Raw genomic sequence first — 18,737 nt, 5'->3', positions numbered from 1 at the left:
GTGGTTTTGGCTGAGGGTCGGGACATGGTGCCAGCAGGAAAAAGTGGCTCCTTCCTGCTTTTTGCAGTTACTTACCTTTTGATTCTGCTGTTTATCTGCTTTGTGGGATGGAGCCATCTGCCCTCACCTCAGCCTGGGTGCTCCCAGCAGCATCTCTCCTCCAGGATCAGGTCTCACACCAACCTGTCTGTCCTTAGCCTCACTTGGAGAGATGTAGTTTTACCTAATGAAGTGATGTAGGAAAAATACCCCCAACCTTCAAAACAAACACCCAAACACCACAAATCCAAAACCAAACCCTCATCACCAAGGAGATGTCCCAAGCCTAGCTGGGTATCCTTTGAAAACAGCACACTGAGGATCTCTGCTGGCCTCTCCACAACCTATTTGCCTGCTCTGCACTGCCCTTTTAAGCTTGGAGACAGCAGCTCCCAGCTCCAGCCATCCATCCACAACTCCCCCATGCTGTGCTGTTTGACTGCCAGAGCTTCCATGGAGGTGACTGATTCCACAGTATCCACTGATACCACAGTGTCAGGCCATGCCAGCACCCCAGCTGCAGCTTTTCCACATTAGAAATTTCTCCAGCCTCAGCTCCCACTGCCAAGGTTACTGCTGGGATTGCAGTTCCATGCTCCCAGCTCAGGAAAAGGGCAAGAGGAAGTTTGGAATTCACCTGCAGCACCAGCCATGAAGTTTGCAGCTCCCCAGCCCAGAGGAAACAGTTTGGGAACAGTGTCCAGTATCTTGAAAACATCAGACTGTAAATATTATTTAGCACATTCCTTCATGAGAGAGCATCCAAAGAGCCAGCAGATAAGCCAGAGGGATATGATGGAATATTTCACTTGCTTCTTGCCTCAGGCGGCTGCTGCAGCAGTTGGTATTTACCTCATGAGTTCATAACAACCACTCGAGAGGATTTCAGTGCTGTTAGAACAAGACAAAGACATTCACCCCATTTTCTCCCAAAGGAATTCTTTATTGACACGTTTCTTCAGTCTTTATCTTAAAGAGAAACAGTTCCATACCCAAGCTCCTGCAGTCCCCATTTCACTGGCCCTGTTCCTCACAGTTCCAGTCAAGTGAGGAGTGCCTGTGAACGACACTCTAACTCCACCTATGGCCTAGTACATCTGCCCACTAACATCTCATCCACATCCCCAGGTCTGCAGAGGGAGGGGAGCAGGGGTGGGGGAAATGGAGATTTATCAAATCAGTGTCAAAACTTGCTTCTCTAAAGGGTCAGAGGCAGTTCAGTCCCTCCAGGGTGATTAACCACTAAAACTACCCAGATATGTACATAAGTTTAAAGACCTGAGTAAGTCCCACTTCGCCTCTAAGGCACAAATTGCTCACTCTAGGTATTTCTACGTGGAGGCACCTTGCCTAGAATAAGATCAGGCCTCTAGGAGAAAACTTGGAATTTGTCAGCTCCTGAGCAATGAAGTTGGACATCAAAAGAGCAAAACATCCAGCCCCTGGAGGGACTGGGTGAGCTCCACGACTCTCTGCCAGTTTTGTAAACTAAAATTTGAGCTGGGGCTTTCAGCTGAGAAACCCATCCAGTCACAGCCAGATGTACCAGCTGGAGGAGCCCTCAGAGAGCAGAGCAGAGTCCCTCCAATGGTATCCATATTCCAGCCTTCAGAAATTCCTCCTCCAAGAATGAAGGGATAAGCTGAGAAGGGAGAAGCAAGTTTCATACACTCGGGAAACAGAGTGCACCACTGAATTTAACACAAGAACTGGCTTTATAAACATGCTGCTATGACTGCATGATGCAAAACTCCAGTGCTCAACAACCAGCTTTAGAACCCTTGCAGTCTCCTCTACAGAAAATAAATCATAAACAAGTAAAGCATAAGTGATGTAAGGCTTGCAGTTCAGCTTCAGAGTCCAAGGGAGCTTTGCCCTAATATGCGAAAGCTTTTTTTTTTGTTTGTTTTTACGCTTTATTTCTTTAAAGTTCATTGCATTTAAAAATAAAGATTCTTAGTTTTGTTAAAGCTAGAGCATTAGTGTAACAACGAGGCAGCTGCTAAGTGAAGTTTACCTTTTAGGAGCCCAGAAAAAACCCCAACTGTTTACCCCATCTACCCAACAGCTCCAGTGAGAGCCAGAGAAAACAGTAACAGGAGAAGCCTGGGAGCTCCCAGAGTAGCCCACACAGAGAACAGAGCCAGAAGCTGAAGCTAAGGTGCCCATGCACTTGGCTTCTCCAGTTACTGCCCTCCTCATGCTGCTCAGGGCCATGTATCTGCTCCAAGCCATGTCAGACAAAGGAAAACTGTTTTCATCCACAGCAGTGGCATTTCTGAGCTACTTTAAGGAAACTCCAGCTTACACGCTCTCCCAAAAGGACAGCAGTGATACATTTAATCTACAAACTTTAGTGTAAAATATTATTTGTGTACAAAACTTTGCATTCTCTTTATTTGACTTGGATCCAGCAGCAGTGTCTATGAATGAAGGATGGATCTCTCCAGACTGGCTCTCAGCCCCTTCTTGGATTCGCATGTTGTTGCTGTGGTGAAGGTTTGGGAGGGAGGGGGCTCTTCCAGTTGTGCAAAGCCACATCCAGGCCTAGAAGGGAGCGTTGTCTTGTGGAGGCTTGTCCCCAGCTCCAGAGGGGGAGTGGAGGCCGTCAGTGCTGTTTTCCCTGCTGCCCACCACTCGGGACTGGAAGGAGAGAAGAGAGTGAGGACACCAAGAAAGCAGCACAGGGAATACCAAGTCAATTCCCCCTTGTCGAGGTCACCTACTGTAGCCAAGACTTCACATATCTGAGAGGCCATTTGCCCGAATACTAGTCTACAAGAAAAACATTGCAGAAATTAAAGTTTCTGCACAAGGCTTCACTCTCTGTGTTTACAAGACAAAGGAGACTGTTACCTTTATGGTCCCAACTCTATCTTCAAAGGACTTGAAGGTTGCAGAATTCCTTGAAGAAAGAAGAGGGGAGAAAAAAAACAATAAATCAAGACAAGTTAGCTCTTAACCATATCAAATGGCACGGTGTGACTGGGCTCTGTGGCCATTCCCCTGCAGTGACACCATCACCCAGAGCACTCCCAGCTCCTCACAGCCTTTGCCACAAATCTCTCAGGCACATTAGGCATGAACACCACATCCAAACTCTGAAGGAAAACATTTATACCACATGCAGTCCACTTAATTGCTCAAGCTAAAGTGTTGAGGCAAACAAGTCCTAGTTTACTGGGGAATCAAGGCCCATTTAAGTAGAGAAGAAATCAGCTCTTAGCTTTAAAAAACTTCCACTAAAACCATTTTGTTTTAAATAGTGGAAAGGGAAAGGCTTAAAACAAAGGCTTCATTTTCCTGTATCACATCCCATGGAGAGGAAGGGGAAGGGCCACATACCTGCACCTATCAGCAGTTTTATTTCTACAGGGGTGATCATTTGCATCAGGAAATGCTCACAAAAATCACAGCTTAATAAATTAATCAGAGCATTTCATATTTCTAGCAAAGAAAACCAGGTCAGCTGTTTGACAACCCAACAAGCTGCTTGGCTGGCGAAGGATTTCAGGGAGTGCTCTGTGCTGAGCATCCAGACCAGGCAATTACTCATCGAGCTGCTCCCCCGGGCCAGGCTGCGGGAGCGCTGGGAGATGACTCGCCTCATCTCAGTTATTTTTGTTCCAAGGCATTGCTGGAGATTTGCAGCCATAGAACAACCTCTGCTGATCTGGAAAGAGGATGAACAGAGAGAGTTCTGTGGGCTTGTCCAGCCCTGGCAATTATTTCTCCTGCAAGGAGATCACCAGCTAAGGCACAATGAGGGAGGGCTGAGAGGGTTCCTGTTAAGATTCACCTCAGTGTCAGCAATGGCTGTGCCATACGTTGTGGCAGAACTGTAATTCTGCCCTTCAGGGACCTCTGAAAGCTGCAAGCTTCAACCAGACTTTGGTACAGGTGCAACGCTGCACTTAGTCCAAGAAAAGACAGGGGCTAATGACCTCAAGAGATATTAAAAAACCCTTTAAATAGTCAAACTGCAGGCTGTGCTTAATCCATGCTCAGAGAGGGGCCTGCTCGAGGAAGGAGCTGGTTGTCCAAGTCAGAACAAACCCCCCAGCAGTGATGGAGGCAGCTGTTCCCCCCAGCCCCACTCAGGAGACACAGGCATGTGCTACATTACCTCATGGCTGGCATACTTATCGAGTGGCGGATGGAGTAGCCGCTGCTCGGAAGCGTTTGGGACAAGGAGGAAAAAGTTAACAACAATTTGACACCGTGCAAAAGCAGCCTGACCCCGGCTCTGAAGCACTCACTGTCCACACACATATTGCTATGCTCCTACCAAGTGGTAGGAGCCAGCCCTCTCTCCCCTTATTTAACAGCTGCAGCCCCAAGTTTAGTTTCCCAGACACAGGACAGCCAGTATTTAACTGCAACTGTGATACAAAAGTCAATCCCAGGGCATTGGTTTGCGGTAGATTTCTCAATCTGTGTCAAAAGTTTAGGCAAGGCTTAAATAACCAGCTTCCCCTTTAAGGTCTGCAAGAGCCTGGCACAGAAACAAATGCTCTTTTAGAGCCTTGAAGAGTATCTTACCTAAGGGAATGTGAGATGGAGTGAGCCCTGGGAGAGGCCACAGGCAGCACAGAGAAAAAGGAAGGAATGGTCAGAAACTTGCACAGAACTAAACACCAAACGCAGGGACATGGTCACAGAATCATGGGACAGCAAAGTCAACTACCCAGGAGGAAGCCTCTCAAAATAAATCACAAGAGCAAGCAAAAAAAAATGCTTTTCATTAACTCCAGACAAACTGTTTCTCAAAGAGCAGTAACAGCACCTACATCAACTTAGAACCCAGCTGGGGAGGGGAAGGAGTTGATGTGCAACAGAAAACCAAAACATTTTTGCAACATCTATTGATTTCACATATTTTTTTAAGCATTTTTTCTAAACTGAAGGTTTTACCAAGCCCCAGCTATATTGGTAGAGACACCTCCTTCCCCCATTTCCCCCTGTGATCCCTCATACAAAGACAGCATTGCTCAGACTTCTGGTGAGGACTTGAGTAAGGGCAACCTGCAATGGATACCTGCACTTTATCTTGCCAAGCCTGCAAATCTCAAAGTTACAGTTCAGAGAACAAATGCACTGCAGGTTATCACAGAGAAGATTAAAGGTATCATGTTTACCCTGTAACTTGGTTGCCCATTTTTAGGATGGGACTTTGCAATGCAGTATCATCTCAGCAGTCTGAAACAACAGGCTGAGGTTTCCTACTTCTATTAGGAAGATTACCAGGATGCTCTAAAGGAGCTTCTCCTGCCAGGGCAGTGTTTTATTCCACTAAATATAATTCTTCTGCAGTAGGAAGCAGTCATGGCAAGCTGGATGTGAAGTACTTGGCAATGAGTACAAGGGCTTTTCCTGACAGCCAGAGTGAAGATGTTGGGCTCTGTGGTTTCATTTCCCCATATATCCAAGTCAGCTCTTTTTGGCAGGGCAGATGCCTTGAAATGCTGCCTTTGCATGTGAAATAAATTAACTTTCTACTTACTCTTGCTTAAAGGAGAACAACACAGACAACACATCCATGCACCATGCTGCTCCACACGGAATACCACAAGCACTGGTTCCTTGTTCAGTATCTTGGCCTGGGCCTAGCAGTAACCCTTTTCCTCCTTCCATAAGAATTTAAAGTTTACATAAATTCCGGAATCTGCAGGCACTTTGGGTTCAGGCTAACATTTCATAATGAATTTGCTCGTAGCATTATGTACAGCAGCAAATTTCATCAGACACCACGAAGTGCACAGGTGGACACAAACCCACAAAGCAACAAAAAGGAAACACTTCCAATTTTGCAGTTTACTGGCATCAGTAAAATGCAGGAACAGAATGTCTAAAAGCCAATTTACTTTTTAACTGTAGGTGGAGATAACAGAGACATCTGAACAGGCCAAGATTTGAAAAAATCCCACCCACTAAATACATTTCCTCTCCTCAGAGCAATCAGTAGAGCATTAATGCAGTGAGCACACAGTTACAGCATTAACTTCCCAAGGTTACAATCCACACATCAAAATTATTTTGACCAGAACACAGCATGTCTAAAGATTTAACATGTTCCTTGTATTTAAAAACAATTTGACCCAAGCATTTTTAATGGAATTAGGCCCACACCCTTGGTGTATTGGAGGCTCTGTCCCATTCATCAGGCCTTCCTTGCATTTATCAGCCAGTGAAGGCTGACTAAACAAGGAAATCCCCTCTGTTATCTCAACACTTCCAGTGCTGGAAAATAAACTCGCTTTGCAAGTGAATTTGTAGTGTAAGAAGGAAAAAACCAGAGTACAGTAATGGAGGTCAGTGCAGGCTACAAGGCCTGTAAGAGAGATTCTCTGGGAACAGAGGTCATCCCACTGGTTCAGAGCAGTGATCACAGCAATACAACAGACTTCACTCCTTGTCAGCTCTGATCACATAGCAGAACACCAGAGTTCACCTGGCAAGGGTGAAAAGTGGGACAGCTCCTGCAAAACCTTATGCTCAGAGTTAAACCTTCTTCAGTATCAGAAACAGGAAGACTTGGATGCAGCACAGGAGATAGAAGTCTGTTTATATATGCAGAGAAAAACTAAAAGTCTTAAAAAAAATCATTACTGTGCTCCCCCGCAGGGCCACATATACAAATCCTGCTGAAATAATTTTGGCAGGGATTCCCAAATGATAAAACAGAAGCTGCCTGTATTTCATAACACCTCACCCAAGGTATTAGCTATAAAAAGGAATGCAGATGTTGAAGCTGAGGAAAACCATTGCTGCAAAGGCCTGGCATGTGCCTGGGCCACCTGATTACATGGCCAGCTGTGACAGTGACTGTGCCAGGCCAGCTCTGCCATCAGGAGAGCATCCCAGTATCCCCTCCCTCCATCACCTGCTCCTGGGATGGCACAAGCATTCAGCAGCTGCATGACCTGCATTCTCCCAGCTCAAAAACAACAGGCAGGACCAAACCTGTCCAAACAGCTTCTGCCTGTGGCAACCCCAGTTCAGGAGTTCCCCATGTGGTCCCAAAAAAAGCACAGTTCCCATTCCTTTGCTGCAATAGCCCAGCCAGACTGCAGAAACCAGGCCCCAAGTTCATTTATCAGTTTGGCAAAATGTGTTCCCACCACATCACGTGCCAGTATCTGTAATCTGCTGTGATTACATGAAAGTCTCTTTTTCCATCAGACCAGGGAGTTTCCAGGAAAGAAAAGTTACAACTTGAATGCTGGAAATGGTAGGAAGCCAGCTAGTTCTCTGCCAAATTCAGAGATATGAGCTTCTGAAAACACCAAAAAACACCCTCCAGGAACACAGTAACTAACTGACTGAGGACAGAACCAGAATAAATCAGTACTATGTGATCAGAGGCCAACAAGTTCTTACCACTCAGATACTCCCAGCCACAGTGGAATAGGAAATTCCCTACAAAGAATGACAGCTACCCATTCAATCCAAGGTCTGAGACAGCATGTTAAATACAAGCCCCAAAAATCCTTCCTTAGTAACCTAGACAGGCTGCACACCCAGAATTAGCTCTCAAATCCAAGAAAAACATGGTCAAGGGATTCTGCATGAAAAATGTGGATGTTACCAACAGTGGGGAAGAAATCTTTAGCTTAAAGTTCTGTAGAAATCTTTAGCTTAAATCTTCAATCTTTAGCTTTAAGTTTACCCGAGGAGCAGGTAAATCACCAATTCTAACCTTGGGCTTTGTACAGCTGAGAATCTCACAGGGCAAGAACCTCAGCCAGGAGAGCCTGTCCCTCTTGCCAGTTTGGAGAGGTTGAAATTTGCAATTATTTCAGTGGCCATCTACTTAAGGAATGGAGATAACCCCAACCACAGAAAAAAATTTTAATGTGGTCATAATCTTCTGAATCAATTGATGTTTTCCAACCAACATGACCTAACTGTGCCTGGAAGACATGCTGCCCTTCTCCATGGAATGTCAACACCCAGGGCTTGAAACCACATGGAATGCAGCAAACAGACTTTTCCCTTTTTGTTTTTAATCATAACAGAGCACAGGGGGGATGACCCCTCTCTAATCCAAAGCAGTTACACTGAGAAAACACACCTCCATAATCCAGTAAGAAATAGAAAAGGGAAATTTTAATTCTAATTTCTTACATATGATATAAAAGCTGCAGTGAATCCACGTGATGGTAAAAGGGAAAAAGCTGCTAAAAACGTTTGGTCAGCTCTCCTAAACCAAACCAAACTTAAATGCCTTAGAACAGGCTTATCCCCTCAGTAAGTCTTCAATAAGAGTTCCATCTGTCCTAAGCTACAATGCACAGGGCCACACAGAAGGTGGCAGTCCATCAACAGCAGCGTGCTGCCAGCTAAGCAGAAAAACGGAAGAAAGCCTGGTTATTGTCTAAAGTCCCATTCCTGTTTGAAACCAAGATCAAAGCCCTGGAGTGCAAAGCAGAAATCTTACCTCATGTCACCAAGCTTCCTGCTGATAACAGAACCTACATTGGAAAGGGCTGCTGAAGTCTTCTGTCCTGCCTGGGAAAGGGTTTCCTGGGTCTTCTTATAACTATATGGAAAAAAAATCATAAATTGAACTAATGAGTTGGATCCAAAAGTGTCCCCCCCCCATTTTGAAAAAGGACCCCATATTAAAGGAAAGAAGCTGGGTTAGTGAGCTGCACTGACTTCACTAAAAGAGCCACTTCTAGATTTGCATATACTCAAATACTTGAAGTTTTACAAAAGCAGCAAGTGTAGGATTAACCTTTCATTAACCTTTTCTCACCTTCTACTTTTGACCATATATTCTTAAATCTAACAAATATTTGCTAAAACCCAAAGCAAATCCAATCTTCCACAAAGAAGCTCTAACACCTCAGCACTGCAGCCTAATTGCTCTGCAATCATGTTTTCATATGGAGAAAATAAATCTAGGAACCCATTCCAAACTATCCTTTCAGCCTTGAGGAAGCCATAGCACTTGATGTGGAGTTATGTTTTGGAGGAAAGAGGCAAGAAGTAAGATCATCATCCCCATATAGAAAAGAAATGCAGGAATCAGCATTAGCTCTACAGCAGCAGTTTAGAAAATAAATTAGTAGAGAAGTTTCCTATCAGTTACCATTAACCACAATAGGTAAAAAGTCTGACAGTTTTTATTTGTCAGCTGATTATTTGAGTTTATACCTGAGCTGGAGACACATGAGAACCTTTGTTTCCTCCAGATGAGACTAATCTCAGGAACAAAGATTCTTTGTGTCACTTTCATTAATTCATTCTCTCTAAACTATTCTACAGTTGATGATTAACATCTAGATTTATGTCATTCTTCAGACTACAAAGAAAAGACTCAGGCTGGAAAACAAGTTCAACGTTTTAAACTTTTCTTATTCCAAATATTTCAGCTTGAGATTATTTTTTTGCCTGGTGAGGACATTTAGGAGAAGGGTTTTATAAACAGCCTAATGCTGTCTCATGCCTGAGCTGCCCTGGCTACAAACACCACGGTGACAGATGACTTACTCACATCTCCTTCTCTCCAGGCAGAAATGCATGGGCAGCACCACAGCACCAGAACTGGATTTGAGCAATTCCAATTACAACATGTTGGGTTTTGGTTTTTTTTTTTTTTTTAATACCACAGCCAAGTATTTCTGAATCACGAATACACACGAGATTTAGGCAGAACAGGGCAAAACTGCATCAGCTTTTCCTTCCTTCTTCCTGCTTCTCAAGAGAGAATTCCTGTAACTCCTATAATTCCTGTAATTCCATTTTTCAGACCAATTCTTCTTGAAGTCAAGAGCTCCAGAAGAACCTGAGCATACCCCAACAGCAAGGCCTCAACACTGCCTCTGCACAGCACAATTTTCTGCACCTCAGCACAATTCAGGAGTGAACTGATCAGCACCAAGGCTGCTTGATCTCATACAAGGATTGCCTTCCTACTGCAACCACGGTGTTTGAGGAGGATCTCAAGCCCTGCCTTCAGCAGCCAGGCTCCTCCCTGGCTCAGCCCTGTCATGGGGTTTGATTTACAGCTGCCTAACAAGCATTGAAGACCTCGTGCTCACCAAAGCATGCAGTGCTGACTCCAGGTCTGCTTGGCTCTCAGAGCTGAGCACTGAGGAATGGTTTACAGCCTCAAAAGACACCATCATGCCATTCACACTGCAAAATTCCAGGTGTTATGCCCAGCTTCAGCAGGCCAGAGATTTTCCAATCGTGTTTTCCACACCTGACAGCAGGATTTTTAATATAACCAAAGAACAAGCACTTGGGTGCTGCTCCTTCTGCCTGAGTGTGCTCCTTCCTCCAGCACAACTGCTTGTGCTGGCACAGCAATCTAGATCAAGGCAACGATCTGGATTAAATATAAACTTGGAAGCACAAAAAAGCAGCAGCTGGATCAGGTGGCCAGCCCAGTCCTGCACCCACAGCTCCCACAGACACGTACACACCTCAGTGCTGCCAGGCAGAGCCAGGGAAGCACAGGGAGATGAGCAGCTCTGTAACCCAGAACTGCCACCACACACATGTGCAGCTGCAGCTGTGACAGCAAGGGATCAGCTTATACAAGGCTTTAATGCAACTCAACTACACCCAGCCCTGACCTAGACGTTGCAATTCTTCTCCTGCAAGTGCCACAGTCTGGTTTTCCACGGGTGTAAATTCACAAGCACTCTCTTCTCTTAGCCCCAGCACAAAGCACAATGGAATAATCCAAATCTGGGAGTAATAAATATAAGCTCTGGCTAATACCCCACTTTACTCACAGGCAATTGGCTGCAGCAGAAGCTGCAGAGATGATCTCTGCCCTGTGCTGTTCATCCTGTGATATTCAAACATTTCAGTGCACCCCTCTCCTATAAACCCTGACAGGAAGGAGTGAAACCTCCATCCTCAAATGCTCCTTTATCCATTAACACCAGCTTCCTCTCACTTGCTTTCATCCAGCAATCAGCATTTGAGCTGTCTGGCTAAAGACACAAACTGTGTAAGTCACCTCACATTCTGCTTACAGTGAAGCTGGCTCTAGGAACAGACTGGGGTGGGTTTTTCCCTGTTTATGTACTGCTTGCAGAGGGAAAGTCTGTGGCCAGGAATGGCAAACACCAGGAAATTCCACAGCATGCAAAAGCACCATAAGGTCAGGAGTCAGGTCCATTCCCAGCTCACTCAAGAGCCTTGTTAGTTACAGAGCAGAGCAGCATTGAAACAGGAAAGACAATTTATTTGCATAAAAAACCCCAAAATATATGAATGAAACCTCACCCTTGCACTTCTTGAACTTGCCTTTTTGCACTCACTAAACTTTCAAGAAGTAGAAACTCTGATTGATTTCTGAAATGTTGCTGTTTCAATCCCCCTCATGTCCCTGTTTCAGTCTCTACCTTGCCAGCACCAATTGTCACTGTGTCCAGTGCCAAAGCAAGCAGGAAAGCAAAGGTGCCACAGCTCTTCAGCCCCCAAGTGCTCCACAAAAGCACATTTCCTCCACATTTCTGTGCTTATGAAGTACAAGGAAACAGATCTAACTAGAAGCTTTCTGCTCTTGCAGGCACACCCAGGGAGGGACTCTGAACTCTGCTGGAGTCAGCCACTGACAGCAAGCACAAAAACCAAGCTTACTCTACTTGGCAAGTGAAATGGTGACAGTTTACAGCTTCTTAATCTAGAAAACACAGCTGAAAGTCGACCTGCATACTTTGAAGTTCTTTCTGCTACTTCTACACTTTATCTCTGCTCCTCTTTCACCCGTGTTAGGAAGAAAACCGTGCATTCACACATGGTGCTTGATAACCAGCCAGCTCCAAGGACTGCACCCTATACCCACTCCAGGGAACAGGAAAAGCTGGCTCATATCTAAGACCTACCTCCCCAGTTAAATCAGCTCAGAAAATAATGACAAAACCTACCTGCACCCACTCCAGCACTGCAAGGGATCGCCCTAGATGCTGTGGGAAATGCACAGTGAGAAGGACAAAGGCCAACTTCCATAATATCCCTCCATAATTTAGTCCAGATGAGAATTTAATTTCAGGCATTTAGTAAGAGCATGTCTAAGAGAGATTTGCATTCAACAACTGGAGTAGAACAGCTGTGAGGTTTAAGCTGGTTGAGTCTACTTGTGGTCCCAACATGACAGGAAGCTGCCCTGGACCCTACAGCTCTATTCTCATCAGGTACCACAGCAGAAAGCAAAGCTCCTGCTCCTTGCAGAGCACGTTGGGGTAACAAGAAAGGCAGTCTGGCTATTCCACAGCTCCTCAGCTGAAGGTGTAATGTGTGGCACACAGGTCTCAGCTAGCCAGGGGTTCCAGCCAGTTCCTGAGACCAGGCAGGCATTTATTGAGTATCCCTTGGATACTGACCTGAGGAAAAGCTTCCTCTCCCAGCAGAGGCATTTATTGGGTTAAAAAAGTTAAAAGCTAGGAAAGATAAATGTCCAGGTAGATCTGGTGAAAGCAGAGGACTGGGAGCAGAGGCACAGCACAGTTAGTGGCAGCAGACTGGCAGAGGAAAGCATTTGTTAAGGCTGAAGGTTAAGACACTCACGCTTCTGATTGAGTTAATTTTTCATTCCAGTCCTCCAGTGTGCTGCTGGCTGAAAGATATCTACAAACACAACTGAGGTTAGAGACAGCTCCAAGATTCACTACAGATGCTTCTTCTGACACTTTCCACATTATTAGTGACTCTTTACACTTACAGTATCAGAGGCTCTATTTCTCTGACAACAGCTTCAGCCTTTCTGGTACAGCCAGAGGGAAAAGAACTGCTTGAGAGGCAGGGAGACACCTAAGCCCCAGTTTCTTTTGTTTAAGCATGTTCAAACACTGAGCACAAAGAAACAAAGCCTGCAGTTTAAAAGGTGTCAGGAAATGAAAAACTTTGCATCTTCTGCTCCCTTCCTACATGTTCTGTTGCTGGTCTGTATTAAAAGCACAGAGCAGTGAACTGATCTTAAAGCCAAAAAAATCAAACAGCCACACCCAAAGATGTATTTTACCAATACAGCAGGAACCAGACAAACAATTAAACTTTTGTTTTTCCAATCTTTAAAAATCATGTTTCTCTATACAAAAACAGTACCTTAAGGGCTGTGACAACTAACTCTGGAGGTACAGAACACACACACTGCAGAAGGTGGCTGCTCCCACCTCAGACAGAACACAGAAGTGCTCAAAGGAGGGGACTTATCACCCAGAATTCACTTGCCCCAATTACATCATTGCCACCTTGCCTAATGATGTGATGCTCCCAATTCATGTTTTCCTCTTAGCTAAATCATCTCCTTCAACACAAGACAAAGAGAGAGAAACTTCAGCACAGAAAGCACCCAAGGGCTCCTTAAGTTCAGCTATGCAGCAGGAATCAATGATTTGTGTCTAATATCAGTGGAGCTCTAATATAATTAAAGAATATATTCCAGAAGCAAAAGTAGCCAGATGCTCTTTGTCTGCATTTGTCACCTGCTTGGATACACAGCAAAGATTAAAATTCATGGATTTCTAGTGCTGACACTGGGAAAGGGTCACACACCAATGCAGCAGATTCAGAAGCCCATGAACACATTGGCAGTTGCACAGCCCCTAATTCCAGCTATGGGGAAGCACCTCCAGCCACTTCTCTCCCAGGTGGCCATACAGAAAGGCAGCAGTCAAACTGATTCCTACCACATTCATGATGAGAAATAGTTTCACAGAAAAGGTAGAGTTCACTAATAAGACACCTGAAACAACAGACTAACCTACTAATTACCAGCTGAAGGGAAATTGTGGTTACATTTTTGTCCCCTCCTTTTTTTTTTTTTTTTTTTTTATTCAAAATGTGGTCTGGTAACTGATTGGAATTTTTCTCCTGCAATTGCAAGACCATGACAGAGATGATGGCAGTAACATTTACTCATCTCCTCTGCAACTGAGGGATGTTTCTAGCTGGAAGCCAGGCATGCTGGAAGTAACAATCCTGCTTCACCCTGCCTCCAGCTCCCAAGCAAGCCCTGATGCCTGGGAGAACAAGGAGCAGCACAAATCAGGAAAGGCAGCAAGGAACAAGAAGGTGATGCTGAGGAGCCCGAGGCACTCACAAGTCAGACTGTGTCACTTTGTCATTCCACTCTCCAAGTTTCTCAGATGTTTTCACATAACTAGAAACAGAAAGTGTTAATGAATATAACTTTAATATTCATTTTTTAGAAGACAATGACACAGATTCCAGTGACAAAGGAATAACAGAAATAGGGCAGGGACAGAGGAGGGAAGATGAGGAAAAAGGGAAAAGAATAAACAGCAAGATGAACAGCTCAACAATCTGCTCTGCAGTATCATTAACTCCAAACCCCAGTTAAGTTACAGGAGACTTTTTAGCCTGAATGATGTCCATGGGCACCCAGAGTCCCTGACACCCAGTGCAGGGACAAACTTACCTCAGGGACCCTCCTTTTGGCACTGTCAAGCATGGCAGGAACCATACCCTTAATGCCTGCTCAGGAACAGTCTCACTTCATATATTTAGGACAAGATGACTCTGGTGAAGCACATCAATATCACAGATTTTTTTCCTAGGAAGGGCAGGCTTTTAATTCAGGCTATACAACCCAGGGAATGCTTCTGAACTGGCACAAGCTGTGAAACTGCTTGCACTTCTCTTTGAGCCTGAGTTCAGAATAAGGCAGCAGCTGCTGTGCCTCAAAGAACAGGTAGAAATGGGAGAACTGAACCAGTAAGTGTGATCCAGATTTTTAACACCATGGCAAAGAGCAGCCAGCAACAATTTATCCTGATCACAGATATGGAAATCCAGCTTATGCAGACATAAAAAGGATTTTTTAAGGTGTCTTTTACTCCATAAACCCATCAGAAGAGAAACCTCCAGGCCCTGAACAGAGCTCTGGAATACCCAGCTGGGAGGTGTCACACAGAGCCCTGGTTAAACACAGGTGGCACAAGCAACACTCACGCATTGGAGACTTGGACATCGTGCCAGCTTTTGGACAGGTTCTGCTTCAGCCCATCCAAGGGAGTCAGACCCAGCTTCCTCTTCAGCTCCCCACAGTGCCTCTCTTTGGCAGCCAGAACTTGTCTGAGAGTACCAATTTCTTCTTCAACCTTAGAGAAAGGCAGAGGTTTGTCTCAAATCACAGTTTAGTTAAAAACTAAATTAAAACAGATTTTTACCTCCCTTGAAACTATCAACAATTTCATTAACATTAATTTTACAAATTGGGAAGAACATCAGATGAATTATTCGACTCAACATGAACTGTGTTGGAATGGGAGGCCACTCAGACTTCACCTCCATACAAGTCACTGTGACTTAGTGACACTGAGATGAACAGAACCCATTCCTTGTATTGTAATTTCAACTGTAAACACCATTCAGTCACCAAACCTTATTAACTAAGATTTTATCTTATGTTTCTTTTCCTCTGATGTCTTTAAAGCAAAGAGCTTTTCCTCAGAGATCTTTCTTACAACACTTTCAAAGCACTCTGGAGCTGTTTCCAGGCAGAGTGGGTTCATTTCTACCTTAGCTGCAGCTCAGCAAGCCCTGCATGAGCACCCAGAGCAGCAAAGTCCTCCCCTGCCACAACCTGCAAGTCAAGGAATTACCACAGGATTCTCACATGAAGGAAAGGACCACAGAGAAACAGCTGCAATTATCTTCAGCCACATATCAGACAGAAATGATAATCAAAGGCGCTCAAACTTTAGGATGCTACCTTGTAAACCCTCAGCTCTTTGAAAGTGTATAGGCACCAAAAATAGTTGCCTGTAAAGTGCAATAAATATTAGAGAAAAAGGTAGGAAGAAAAGCTCATTAAGTCCACCAATGTTTCAGTTTCCTAAGGAAAAATTGTTTTATTTCGCTTAGTATTTGCCTGAAGTGTTTTCTGGCTTCACATGGAACTAAAATCCTACACTGAGCTCCTGGTATCAAAAGCCACTTATTTCCTTAGAGCTCTAAATTAGGCTGTTCTGGGAAAGAGCAAACAACACACGGCAGCGTTTGAAGTATCTGCCAGCTTTGTGCATTTCAACAATTACCTCCGAGACCCAAAGGTAACACTGCGAAATTAAAAAAAAAAAAAAAAAAAACAAAAAACAAACAACAAAAACCAAACCCAACAACAAAACACCCAGTCCTGCCCCTGCGGCTCCTGTTTATTCCTTCCCAGCAGAACACAAGCGGGGCACAGGCTGCCCAGGCGAGCCCCCCGTACCTTGGCGAGCTCGGCTCTCAGCTCCTCCTCCTCGGCCAGAGTCAATCCCTCGGGCGCAGCGCCCCGGGCCGCGTTATCCACGGGAACATCTGTCATGGCATCCGCCAGCAGACCTTTGTTGGGAGAGTTAAGGTTGATATCTGTCGCAGACAAGGAGCAGAGGGCACGGAATAAGCAAGCGGCAGGCGAGGCGCGTTATGCAAAGCAGGGAGGGGGGGCGGCGGAGCTGCGGGAAGGGGACGGGAACAGAAACCTCGGCCGGAGTTTCCTCCGCGAGCATCCATCGGAACCGGGGGCAGAGCCGGGCATTCCGCGGCCTCACAGCCGCTGTGCCCGGCTCCGCGGGTGGGCACGGGGCGCGGTGAGGGAAGCGGAGCCAAGGAGAGACCCCCGGGGCCGCTCCCCATCCTCAGGGCCGCTCCCCATCCTCGGGGCCGCTCCCCATCCTCGGGGCCGCTCCCCACGCCCGGGGCCGCTCCCCACGCCCGGGGCCGCTCCCCCATCACGGCAGCGGCAGCTCCCGCACCGCCGTCCCCGGGCTCCCCCCGTGCCCGGCACTCCCCGGCCCATGACCGCAGCAGCCCCCGGGCCCTACCCTGGTTCGCGCTCTCCATGGCGGCGCCCCGGGCCCGTCCAGCCGCCGCCGCCGCCGCCGCCGCCCCCGGTGACGCGCTCAGCGCGCGCCGCCCGCCCGTTCCGGGGAGGGTCGCGGGCACAGCGCGTCAGCGCCGCGTCGCCACGGTGACGGTGACACGTGTGTCACTGCCCCCCGCACCGGACACCGGGGTGACGTCATGGAGGGGGCAGCGCGGCCGGGCGGGGCCGGGCGGTGCCGTGAGCGCGGCCGGAGGGCAGGGGGCAGCACCGGCACGGGGCAGCGGGACAGCGGGCACGGCCCAGCACACCGGGCGGCTCTGGGACAGTGGGCACGGCCCGACACACCGGGCGGCACCGGGACAGCGGGCACGGCCCGGCACACCGGGCGGCACCGGAACGGGACACCGGGACAGCGGGCATGGCCCGACACACCGGGCGGCACCGGGACAGCGGGCAGCGGGACAGTGGGCACGGCCCGGCACACCGGGCGGCACCGGCACGGGGCACTGTGGTCATGGGGCAGCACCGGCGGAGGGCACCGGGGAATTCCCTGCCCTGCCCTGCCCTGTACGATCCCCGGGCTCCGTTCCCGCCCCAGCCTCCCACCGTTCATTAGCGCCGATCACTCAGAACGGTGACGCCCTGCCTGTCCCCGCACCTTCGGGGTTCGGGGCTCCCGTTGGGTCCGGCGGTGGCTGCGGTGCCCGGAGCCCTCCCGGCACCCCCGGCCCGCCCCGGGTGCCCGGTCACAGGGACCCCCCGCCTGCTCCCGGTGTGCAGCTGCAGGGATCAGGCTCCAAATGTGCCTCAAAAACCGGATCGCCGCCGTGCCACCTGCAGTGACATCGAAGGGGAAGCAGTGGCAGGAGGGGGAGGTCTGGCCCGTGCCTGTTGCAGGCAGAGCCCGGCTCTGGTGACAATCTGCTGCTCCCTTTGCAGGGGCTGGGCGTGGATGGCAGCACAGCCTGCAGTCCCACCCGGGTCTGAGACCTGCGTCAGGGCACAGAGAAGCCCTGGGCTGCTCTGCTCCCAACTGTTTTGCAATCCCTTCCTTGAAAATCCCTCTGGGTTGGGGCCTCATTTCATTTTCAGAGCCTTTTCCCCTGTCTCTTTGGGTTCCCCAGGATGAGGCATGAAAAGGGAAGTGAATATAGATAGGGAAATGGAATTTGTCAGAGCCCTTTCCATCAGCACCTTGGCCACCCGAGCAGAGGGTTAGCACCCACAAGAGCTCTTGGAAATGCCCTTCCTGGAGCACAGCACATGACACCCATCCGCCTGCTTGGCCTTGCAAGGACAGGGAGCACTTTAACAGCTTAACTTTTTATTTGGGGGATTTTTTAAGGGGTTATTGTGAATTTTGGAGCCTTGGTGCACACCTCATTTCAAAGCTGAGCTCAGTGGAAACCCAGGGAGTGGCCGAATGCTGAGCCCATGAGAAAAATCTGGATTTTTCCAAGCTCACCGGAGCCCGAGTTCCTGAAAAATCTGGCCCTGAGGTGGCAGTAGCAGGAGGGGCCGGGGGGGCTGCGGCTCCCAGGGACTGCTGTGGCCTCTGCCAGCTCTGCCAGGCACAAAGCCCTGCCAAGTCCAGCCTCCCTGAACAGCCAGGGATCGGGCTGTGCCTCACGGGATTGCCCTCCAAAAATCCCCTGCTCCAGCAGCTGATTTCCCTCCACCTTCAGGCGCTGGCTTTTAATTAAATGCATTGTGGTGCCAACTTAATCATCCCCCAATCCCAAGACCTTGAAAGGTGTTGGGAAGTGCAGAGCAATCTTGAATTTGGGGAGAGGGGAAAAATAAAATCCCTTTTGTGTTTTCGGATCTGCTGGGGCTCTGCCAGAGCTGGGCAGTTATTTGGGGGACAAAATGTGGAGGCGTTTGTTCACCCTGGCAG

At 47.5% G+C, this 18,737-nt stretch overlaps 1 protein-coding gene across 7 annotated transcripts; it reads right to left on the bottom strand.

The window, feature by feature from the left end:
* Positions 1 to 961: 961 nt before the first annotated feature.
* On the bottom strand, positions 962 to 16,998 carry TPD52L2 (TPD52 like 2). 7 transcript variants are annotated; one of them, XM_071446542.1, is made up of 11 exons: positions 16,839 to 16,998; positions 16,244 to 16,383; positions 14,980 to 15,128; positions 14,108 to 14,167; positions 12,574 to 12,633; positions 8,480 to 8,581; positions 4,582 to 4,608; positions 4,166 to 4,207; positions 2,896 to 2,944; positions 2,766 to 2,814; positions 962 to 2,682 (listed from the first exon to the last, which is right to left on the bottom strand). In XM_071446542.1, the coding sequence occupies exons 1-10, from the start codon at positions 16,855 to 16,857 to the stop codon at positions 2,779 to 2,781; spliced, it is 684 nt and encodes a 227-aa protein (XP_071302643.1). In that variant the 5' UTR covers positions 16,858 to 16,998; the 3' UTR covers positions 962 to 2,682; positions 2,766 to 2,778. The 7 variants fall into 7 exon arrangements, with proteins under 7 accessions (XP_071302643.1, XP_071302640.1, XP_071302641.1 ...); XM_071446539.1 differs by lacking the exon at positions 2,766 to 2,814; XM_071446540.1 differs by lacking the exon at positions 2,766 to 2,814 and having other exon boundaries at positions 16,244 to 16,356; positions 16,839 to 16,975.
* Between the last annotated feature and the right edge of the window lie 1,739 nt (positions 16,999 to 18,737).

The sequence above is a fragment of the Agelaius tricolor genome, unplaced genomic scaffold (genome assembly GCF_023055355.1).
Source record: "Agelaius tricolor isolate 1412-34295 unplaced genomic scaffold, bAgeTri1.0.p SCAF_23, whole genome shotgun sequence".
NCBI classification, from domain to species: domain Eukaryota; kingdom Metazoa; phylum Chordata; class Aves; order Passeriformes; family Icteridae; genus Agelaius; species Agelaius tricolor.
Note: the sequence above shows the minus strand (reverse complement) of the source record. Positions and strands in the feature narration are given on the sequence as shown.